Genomic DNA, 10793 nt, shown 5'->3' with positions numbered 1-10793 from the left:
CTGTATGTGTTTCAATCAAGTAATGGCACCCCTAAGCAAAAGAAAAAATGTACTCAAGCTGAAATAAATATATGAAAGAAAATATTAAATCAAAAGAAAAAAATTAAAAGAAATACATAAAACAGTCATATTGGTTACTGGGGTTCACATAAGGAAACACTGAGCTGAGAGTGTAGAAAGGAAATTTGGGGAATGAAATTTCCAGACTTCAGCACTCATCCACACCTGATGCCCTACACAATGCTACAAACTATTTTTCAGATCACAAGAAGGACAAAAGTCCCATTCTAATACCTGGTGATGATGATGATGGTGACATAGCTACCAATCATGCATCTCTGTTAGACATCAGTGTTTTGCTCACTTAAAAAATACATTTCTCATTTAATTTAGATAATAATACCTCACCAATGAACACATTATCATCTTTATTTTGTAGTTCTAGAAAATCTGGCTTGAAAGAGTTGGGCAAGGACCAGTGGTTCTTGAGCTGCAAGTTCAGGCTCAAATGCAGTTCTCTTCCAAGCCAAAGATCTCTCCCTTGTGCTGCCACATACCCTACCCTTCCTGCAATAATTACCTCTGTCTTTGTAGAAGCCCTTGCTGTTTCCAGTCATCTCAATAGATGTTTGCCTGTGTCTCTCACTGGGTTCACTGGGGAAAACCCTGAGACTGAGGTGATCTAGCAAAGACAATGCTCTTGATGTATGCATTGCAACTTGGTTTGAATTTAGTTTAAGCCATTGAACTTGATCATCACTTTGTTCAAGATCAAAGTTTGGCTTGCACATTAATTTATTTTTCAACAAGATTATAATATTCAGTCACTGCTTTTATGTCATGTAAGAAAAAGTACTTGATGATTTAGATTTGTTGAGAAATCAAGGAAAATATATGCAAATATATCCATGGGGTAGTTCATGCCACATTCACACATGGAGTATGCCAAAGCTTGAGGATGGGAAAAGGTAATATAACTGATATATTTCTTTCACAAACATCACATTGGACAATCCATTAAAATTTCAAGATGGTGCTGAAAAATGACCCCCTGCAGAGGACTTGAGTTCTGTCACCAGCACCCACATCAAATGGTTCATAATCACCTATAACTCCGGCTCCAGAGGAACTGAAAATTCTGAATTCCACAAGCACTTGCACACACATGCACTTTCCCACACACAGACATACAAATACACATATAAAAATAAGTACTGAGTGCTATTAAATTTCAAAGTATTAGTTCAGAAATATGCAAGACTAAAATATCGGTGTGGTGAACTCCAACAACGCTTCATTAAATTGTTTAAATTCCTCTACATGCTGATATAAAGTATTCAATCATTGATGGATATGATGAAGCACACCTTTAGTCACAGAACATAGAAGGCAGAAGGAGGCTGATTTCTAGGAGTCTGAAGTCAGCTGGATCTTCATGAGTTCCAGGGCAATCAGAAGTCCATAATGAGACCTTGCCCATTTCTAATATTGTGATTTCTATTATCACTATGTTTATGACATATGTGTGTAGGTGCATGCATGCTGTGGTATTTATGCAATTGACAGAGGATAATTTTCATGTGTTGCTACCCCTTCCCTTTCACTGCGGAATCTGAGATTTGTACTCAAGTCGTCTGTGACTTGAGAGATGTACGTTTACCATCTCACTGGTCTTAGACATTAAGAATCTTTGGGATCCATGTGTTTTTTAATAATAAAATAATTCCTGGTAGTGGTACAAAGACATTTGAATATCTTGGCAACCCCTCTACGTTACCTTCACTACAGGGCATCTCCTGATTCCCAAAGAAGACTGATGAAGAACAGGACAGAGACAACAGAGTTCATTCTCCTAGGACTAACCAATGCCCCAGAACTGCAGATCCCATTGTTTATCATAATCACCCTTATCTATTTCACCAATGTGGTTGGAAACTTAGGGATGGTTGTGCTGATTCTCTGGGACTCTCGACTCCACACTCCCATGTACTGTTTCCTTGCCAACCTCTCCCTGGTGGACATCTTTTACTCCTCAGCTGTCACTCCAACAGTTGTTGCTGGACTTCTTATAGGAAAGAAAATTGTTTCTTACAATGCTTGTGTTGCTCAGATGTTCATATTTGCAGCCTTTGTCACCACAGAAGATTTCCTTTTGGCTGCAATGGCCTTTGATCGCTATGCTGCAGTGTGCAAACCCCTGCACTACACCACCACAATGACTCCAACTGTGTGTATATGTCTGACCGTGGCCTGCTATGTTGGTGGTTTCCTGAATTCCTCCGTCCACACTGGGGACACATTCAGGCTCTCCTTCTGTGGGTCCAATGTGGTCCATCACTTTTTCTGTGACGTTCCAGCAGTCATGGTTCTCTCTTGCTCTGATAGACGTGTCAGCGAGATGGTGCTTGTTTATGGGGCAAGTTTTGTTATCTGTTCTGCACTCCTCCTGATCTTAGTATCCTACACATTCATCTTCATCACCATCTTCAAGATGCGCTCAACTGCAGGATACCAAAAAGCTATGTCCACCTGTGTTTCTCACTTTACTGCTGTCTCCATTTTCTATGGGACGCTTATTTTCATGTACTTACAGCCCAGCTCCAGCCATTCCATGGACACTGACAAAACTGTGTCTGTGTTCTACACCATGGTCATCCCCATGCTGAACCCTGTAGTCTACAGCCTGAGGAACAAAGAGGTGAAAAGTGCATTCAAGAAAGTTGTGGAGAAGACAAAATATTCCCTAGGCTTTTGAGCTTAGTGTTTAGTGGTGTGCTGTAATGCAGCTTCAGGGCTCTCAGGTCTTCTCCAGATACCTAGTGACATATCCAGTCTACCCTGATGTTAAGTAGAATATCCTTCTCCTTTCAAATGTTTGTAACTTAGAAAAGGGAAGCAATGATGTAAATGCAATACCTGCTTTAGAATGGCTAAAGGGAATTTTAATATATGTGGGCTATATTTTTCTAAACACTCATAGATCACAGTGTTTATTTATCATTTCTATATGCTACTGCTAACATACTTATAAAACAAGGGGAAAAGAAAAGCCCGTGAGAAGAAGTGTCTGCTTGTGACCCACATAGCCCACATGGACACACATATATAGGTGTAGAAACATAACTATAGTAGAATGGCATCCTGCAAGTATTCTCTTTCACGTATGTGTTCATCCATGCTCTGCATGCATATACATTTAATGTTCATATGTATATGAGAGCTTGTGTGTTCAATTTTGTGTGTGCTTGTGTGTGTGTGTGTGTGTGTGTGTGTGTGTGTGTGTGTTTGTAGAAGCTTACAGGTGACACTGGGAGTCTTCATCAGTGACTGACTGTGTACCTTATTGATTGAGTATCTTTTAATTAAACCAAGATCTCTTCCATCAATAGTCTAGAAAGCTAGTTTCCTCTGGTAATTCCGTGTTTCCACCTTACAAGTGCTGTAATTATAGATGGCCCTCACTCCCCATTAGCATTTATGTGGGTTCTGAGAATCTAAACTGTGGTCTTCATATTAGCATAACATGTTTTATCAGTTGGGTCACTTCCCCGTTTCACTGTTTGTTTCCAAAAACAATTTAAATAAGTTATTGTGGGAAGAGAATACTGCTTTATGGTTGTTTCTGTTTAATTGAGGTTTGACTCCAAGTGCTGCTAGTGATGTAGAAATATACTTTTATTCTTGGTATATTTTGTTGAGAGATAAAGTATCTTAAATGAACTAATATTCCTGTGTGTCTAGGACATTTTATAGAAGCTTAATTTTGCATTATACATTTCAAAGGGAAAAATATGTAGAATATAATGAAAGTGGACTGAAAATAAAGGATTATTAATTTATTGTCCATGATTATCCACATTTTCAGTGCTTTAAAAGTGCTCTGGCACATTTATGTTTCCCATGATTTCCCTCTGCAAGGTCTTCTGAACACTAGTGATGCTCATTTATCCTGATATAGTTGTACCATCTCTTGTCACTCATACAATCTGTCCCCTCACTCCACTCACACTGCTCTCCTTAAAGTTCTTCTCAACTACAAGAATGTCTCCACCTCTGGATGCTTGAATTTGTTGCTTTCTTGGATGAAAGTCTCCTTTACTACATTCACGTCTCCCTGTAGAGAGACTGAGAGTCTGACTCCTTCATAAGACCGTCACTTTCCTTCCCATTCACACTGCCCCTCCACTCTGCCTTGTCTTCACAGTGCTCATCCTCATCTAGGCTGCAATCTAAATCTAAACGAGAGGATTAACTTGATCCTGTTTTAATTACACAGTATTTCATGGTACCTGTATAGAATTTTGACCTACTATAGATACTCTATACATATTTGCTAAATGAATTAATAAATTAAAACAGTTGAGTCCGGCTGTATCATGAAATGTTCAGAACACTGATGAAGCATAATAACCACAGTATAAAGCCTCATAAACACATTTTATTATATGTAGACATGTAGCAGCACAGACTATTTTCGGAATATTTCAGACATTTTTGTCTTTATTCTCACACTACAAATGCAGGCTCCATTTGTGGGTTACTTGAATTATTTTCTAAAATTCCCATTTCAACTGAATCATCTCTCTCTTTTTTGACTTTTAAAAGGGGAATCATAGATGATTTCTGTCTACCACTTGCAGACAAAAACAAAAAAAAAAAAAACCAAAAAACAACAGTTGACCCTTCAGCATTGTTGTCTGCCCTTTTCTGTCTACCACTTGCAGACAAAAACAAAAAAGCAAAAAACAACAGTTAACCCTTCAGCATTGTTGTGCTGCCATCGTATGGTCTTTATAGGGAAAGATTTTATGAACTGAATACATGCAAAGTTCTCTAGTTTAGTGTGCATATTTACATGTGTATACACAAAGCTATACTTATTTTCGTATCTCACAGTCCTGATGATGTTAAGCTAAAGAGAAACTTATGTTAATATCTGGCTCTAACCCAGCAGAGCACTGAATCCATTTGTTCCCATTTGTAACGTCCTCTTCTGGTTGCTTGGAAACATGAGAGTCGTGATCACCTGTCCATGGATTATTCATTCATCTTCACTAAACAAATAAAGTAATTCCATAATTGTTCATTGGTATGTTAATGAGAAAGGAATTATGGAATAAAAATGTCAAATTGGATAGGAACTAGAGGACTTTTGCTGTCAGTGGAACAATTCCCTTTTTGTATTATCGCCTGCTAGCATGCTAAGATGGGGATGTTCTCGAATCTTGACACGTTTTAAGGATTTTTATCTAATGTATTTTGAGCACCAAAAGTTAAGCTATAAGATCAAATTATCTTAAAATATATACAATTTCATTTTGTCAGTATCATATAGTTGTGTCAATTTAGTTTTCATGACTGTTGTTCTGGCCAGATCTTCTTATACATTTCTACAAAGCTAATGAAAACGAAATATCTGCTTTGTGCTTGATATTACATGAGAGGTTTCTGTACTTTCCCTCTTGAGTGTCACATATGTTATGAATTTCGTGTTTAGCCCTACCTTTATTTATCATGAAAGAAAACTTTGACAAGTGCTTAGTAAGTTTAGCAAAACATTTGTTTTTATTTTCCCTTCATTATAATAATTTGTTTTATTATGTAGTTGACTTTCATGTAGTGAAGTACCTTTTCATTCCTGGAATGACATAGTAATAATAATAGGTTGTAACACATTTAAACTATTCACATACATATTGTGGATATTCAAGAGAGGAGAGATATTGTCTGTAATTTTCTTTCTTTTATGTTTTTTCTACCATTGGTTTCAAGAAATGTTGACTTCACAGAATAGGCTAAAAAGTATTTTCTAGTATTGCCTGTGATCATAAAAAAAAACTTTAGAAAAATAAGAGTTAGGCTATCTTTGTTTGCAGTCGGCAACCAGTGGAAATAGCTGAGCAAGGTGGTGCCTGTCTTTAATTCCAGCACTGAGAAGGCTAAGGGTGGTCTGGGCTATAGGGAGGCCCTGTCACAAATCACAAGAAAACAAACCAATCATAATCAGAACAGTATGTGTTGCTTAACTGAAGGGTAAACAATGTACCAACAGCTTTTAATACAATATAAATGCACATTAGAAAAGGTTCTATGACCAATAAGGCAAAACTGCAAGTGGACCGCAAGTGTAAAAATCTAAGTAAAAGGGACCAAAAGCAGTGATTACAATTCCCAAGGGTCTGGTTAAAGCCGGTGCCACAAAGGTAAATTATATGGACACAAAGGGTTTGATGTTTTGAAGGTCTACTAAATGAGAGAATAGCAGAGTCTGCAAGAGCTTTTAAAAAATTAGTGAAGAATGATCATGGGAGTAGTAACACCTTTGACCAAATTGTGAAGGATATATACTAAATCGTTTATTTATTGGTGTTTATAAATTATACATTAACTTGAGAATAAAGGAAATAATGGGTGATAAAAGTGCATGGTACATTTAAACCATGTATCTTTGATTCAGCAAGAGTTTAATTGTTTCTTCCTTATAAAGGTGAAATAAGGACCTACAGGTACCCTCAAGGGGAGCATCTCCAGAGAGCTCAGTGTCTCCATAATGCCTGGCTAGCTTATGAGCACTGCCCTTTGAAGTTAATCCTGGTGATCTACTTTATAGGAGCCAGATGGCAAGCTGACCACTTTGGTTAGCATTCAGTCATCTGAATGTTGATATTTCCTTCCACACACTGCTTTTCTTTTCAACTGGAGATTTCTTGGAATCTTCAACAATGGTTGAGAAAAACATCCAAGGTAAAACCTGTTCTGAACAACCTGGGAGAAATAACCAGTTAGCAAGCTCTTCTGTGTACCTTCTCCCGCTTTTGCTCTACAGACACAACTCTATGGATTATATGGGAGAAGTAATGTTATAACCTTTCTTTTACAAGTAAAGAGGAAGTAAGAGAGCCCTCTCAGGACACAGGGAATGCATGGTAATCTCATGGCTGGGGAGTTTGAATGTCTTTTCTCTGTTGGTTTTTTTTTTTTTTTGCTTTAGTTAGTTCAGCACCTTTTGATTGTTCCCTGCCAGAGAGCCTCCTCTGATGATATGCATAATTCCATGGAAGGACTTCTCATTGCAAACACACTGTTCAGAACTGACTGTCACTCTTTTTCAAGGAGCAAGGTAAGCTTCTATAATCACCATCCACTTTTAGTGAAAAGTCCAGCTCACACAAAAGTAGTATTAGCAGGACCACTGTGAGTCATTTGAGCACAGAGTTCAAGGGTCAAAACCCTTTTCTAAGACACAGAGTTAGATCTGTCTTGCAAACATTGAAATTTTGTCACTGAAGAGTTGAATGTTGCTTATGAAATATCAGTGTCCTGCTTTCTAATAATCCTAGAGAAACAGTAGAGATGAGGTGCTAGATGGTCAAGTAATAATTTGATTTTATTTGCTATATGCTGATCTATCACTGGAACTTAAAAAATATAAGTGAAAATGATGTGTCTTTAGACTAAAGAAAGGACTACAACTTAGGAGTAAAAGAGCTAATATTCATTTTAGTGAATCCCACCCAAATCCAATAATCTCATTTTAAATTTACCAAGACATTTATCCATAGACTGTAACTTTGAGTAAAACAACGTTTTGTAAAGATTTAACTACTTAAATATGGAATCACAATTTTTGAAACTAGTTGTAAAAAACTAGAGTATCACTAAGTTTCACAAACAATGAATGGTAATATGTTTTATTCTCATACAAGCACAATTAAATGCACATGAAATCATAGACATACTTCTTCACTGGGCTCTTGTGGCATTTTGTAATACCTATCATGTATCTGTAGCTGTGTCTGTTAAGGTTTGCAGAAGGTCCTATTTGCTAGGCTTGTCAAGTGAGCTTCTGGAAGGGTTAGAAGAAGTATTAGTTGGTAGTGGATAGATACTTGTCTAAGGGCTTAAAATTCCAATAAAGCATTTTAAAGATATTATGTTTATATTAGAAAAGATTCCATCAAAAACTTCAAAAAGAAATTTTTCACTAAAATAAGTCATGATTCTAAATATAATGCACAAACTATGAACTTTCAACTTTTGGAGAAGTTTTTACTTTAATCAAGTTATGGCATCCTAAGCAAAAGAAGGAAAATTTACTAAAGCTGAAATAGAGATATGTAAAAAAATATTTTAAAAAAGAGTGTCTCATATGGATTACATAAAAAAGTCAATCAAATAAACAGAGCATGAGTGATTGGGGTTCACCTAAGACCCACTGGATTGTGTGTAAAAAAAGGAAGTTGGGATATGAGATTTCCATTCATCCACATTTGATGCCCTATATGTTTCCAGAAACTTTCCTCAGATCTCAAGAAGAGCAGAGTTCCATTCTAATACCTGGTGATGATGATGATGATGATGATGACAATGATGATGATGGTGACGACAATGATGATGGTGACGACAACGACCATGATGACAATGATGACTGCATAGCTCGGAATCATGCAGTTCTGCTAGATATTAGTGCTTTGTTCATTTAAAAAATTAAATTTTCTCATTAGATTTAGAAAACAATACCTCAACACTGAACACATTATCACCATTATTTTGTAGATACAGAAGTTCTGGCTTAGAAGACAGGATCAGCCAATGGTTCTTTGGCTGCAAAAGTAAGTCAGGCATGCAATTCTCCCCAGAACCAAAGTTTTCTACCTGATGCTACCTGGTACCTTTCTCTCCTTTATTATAACTATGAATGTGCTTATAGAAGCCCCTTCTGCCCTGATCATCTTACTAGATCTGTTATGTGTATATTTCTCAATTAGTTAGTTTACTGGACAAAGATTTAAGACTGAAGTGATCCAGGAAAGACAATGGCTAATTATGAACTGCAACTTGACTTAATCTTAGGTTACACAACTGAACTTGATAACCATTTTTTCTCTGGGAACAACTTTTGGTTTGTAAATTAGTTTTGTCAGTGTATTTAATACTTGGCATTTGGTGTTCTGAAATCTAAGAGAAGTAGCCACTGTTCAAATTTGGTCAGAAATATGGGAGTAAATGTGTAGAAGTGTCCAGATAGCAATCCTTAACACATTTCACACAGAAGTCTGTAAATGCGTAGGCATGGGAAATGGTGATCTTGCTGTTCTACAATCTTCAGAAATGTTATGTTGGGTAATCATTGACTTTCCAAAGTATCAGTCCACAAATATGAAAGACTTAAAACTGAAGTGATGGCCTCTAAAAATATTTCATTCTATTGATCTAAGTCCTTTTGCCAGAAATTTCTCATTTACCTTCTGCTTTAATTATAGAGAATCATCCATTTTTTTTGTTGGGTGTGTGTGTGTGTGTGTGTGTGAGGTGTGTGAGTGTGTGTTTCTCAGTCATTGTATAGAGATCAGTGGGCATCTGTTGAGGCTTGGTTCTTTGTTTTCGCACTGTAAGACCTGAGTATTGAATTTAGACTATCAGACTTCAAGGCAAGCACTTTAACTCGGTGACTCATCTCATTGGCCCTAGTTATAAAAGTGTTTGAAACACATATTCTTGTTATAATGAAATAAACCATGACTTTGGTGTGAAGATACATCAATTGCTTAGTAATATCCTTTGTACTTAATAAACTCTTCTTACTTCTCTTTGCTACAGGGCGTCTCCTGATTCCCAAATAACACTGATGGAGAACAGGACAGAGGTTACAGAGTTCATCCTTCTAGGACTAACCAATACACCAGAACTGCAGGCTCCTCTCTTTATCATGTTCACTCTCATCTACTTCATGAACATGGTTGGAAACTTAGGGATGATTGTGCTGATTCTCTGGGACTCTCGACTCCACACTCCCATGTATATTTTTCTTGGTAACTTGTCTCTGGTGGACATCTTTTACTCCTCAGCTGTCACTCCAACAGTTGTTGCTGGACTTCTTATAGGAAACCAAGTCATTTCCTACAGTGCTTGTGCCGCTCAGATGTTCTTATTTGTAGTCTTTGCTACGGCAGAGAATTTTCTCTTGGCTGCAATGGCCTTTGATCGCTATGCTGCAGTGTGCAAACCCCTGCACTACACCACCATAATGACTCCTACTATGTGTGCATGTCTGACTGTAGCCTGCTACGCTGGTGGTTTCCTGAATTCCTCTGTCCACACTGGGGACACATTCAGGCTCTCCTTCTGTAAGTCCAATGTGGTCCATCACTTTTTCTGTGACGTTCCAGCAGTCATGGTTCTCTCTTGCTCTGATAGAAAGATCAGTGAGATCGTGCTTCTTTATGGGGCAAGTTTTGTTATATGTTCTGCACTTGTTGTTATTTTGATATCCTACATATTCATCTTCATCACCATCTTCAAGATGCGCTCAATTGCAGGATACCAAAAAGCTATGTCCACCTGTATTTCTCACTTTATTGCTGTCTCCATTTTCTATGGGACGCTTATTTTCATGTACTTACAGCCCAGCTCCAGCCATTCCATGGACACTGACAAGATTGTGTCTGTGTTCTACACCATGGTCATCCCCATGCTGAACCCTGTAGTCTACAGCCTGAGGAACAAAGAAGTGAAAAGTGCATTCAAGAAAGTTGTGGAGAAGACAAAGTATTCCCTAGGCTTTTGAGCTTAGTGTTTAGTGGTGTGCTGTAATGCAGCTTCAGGGCTCTCAGGTCTTCTCCAGATACCTAGTGACATATCTGGTCTACCCTGATGTTAAGTAGAATATCCTTCTCCTTTCAAATGTTTGTAATTTAGAAAAGGGAAGCAATGATGTAAATGCAATACCTGCTTTAGAATGGCTAAAGGGAATTTTAATATATGTGGGCTATATTTTTCTAAACAATCATAGA

The 10793-nt window shown here is 37.4% G+C and overlaps 2 protein-coding genes across 2 annotated transcripts; both read left to right on the top strand.

Annotated features, from left to right (window-relative positions):
- The first annotated feature begins 1816 nt into the window (after positions 1-1816).
- LOC125398021 (olfactory receptor 5B3-like) lies at positions 1817-2755 on the top strand. The gene has a single exon (XM_048430578.3). It carries the CDS (start codon positions 1817-1819, stop codon positions 2753-2755), a length of 939 nt encoding a protein of 312 aa, XP_048286535.3.
- A 6861-nt stretch (positions 2756-9616) lies between these two features.
- LOC125398022 (olfactory receptor 5B3-like) lies at positions 9617-10567 on the top strand. The gene has a single exon (XM_048430579.2). The coding sequence runs from the start codon at positions 9629-9631 to the stop codon at positions 10565-10567; it is 939 nt and encodes a 312-aa protein (XP_048286536.1). The 5' UTR covers positions 9617-9628.
- The last annotated feature ends 226 nt before the right edge of the window (positions 10568-10793 follow it).

The sequence above is a fragment of the Myodes glareolus genome, chromosome 7 (assembly GCF_982192425.1).
Source record: "Myodes glareolus chromosome 7, mMyoGla1.1, whole genome shotgun sequence".
Taxonomy (NCBI): Eukaryota; Metazoa; Chordata; class Mammalia; order Rodentia; family Cricetidae; genus Myodes; species Myodes glareolus.
This window is presented reverse-complemented; position numbering and strand designations above follow the sequence as displayed.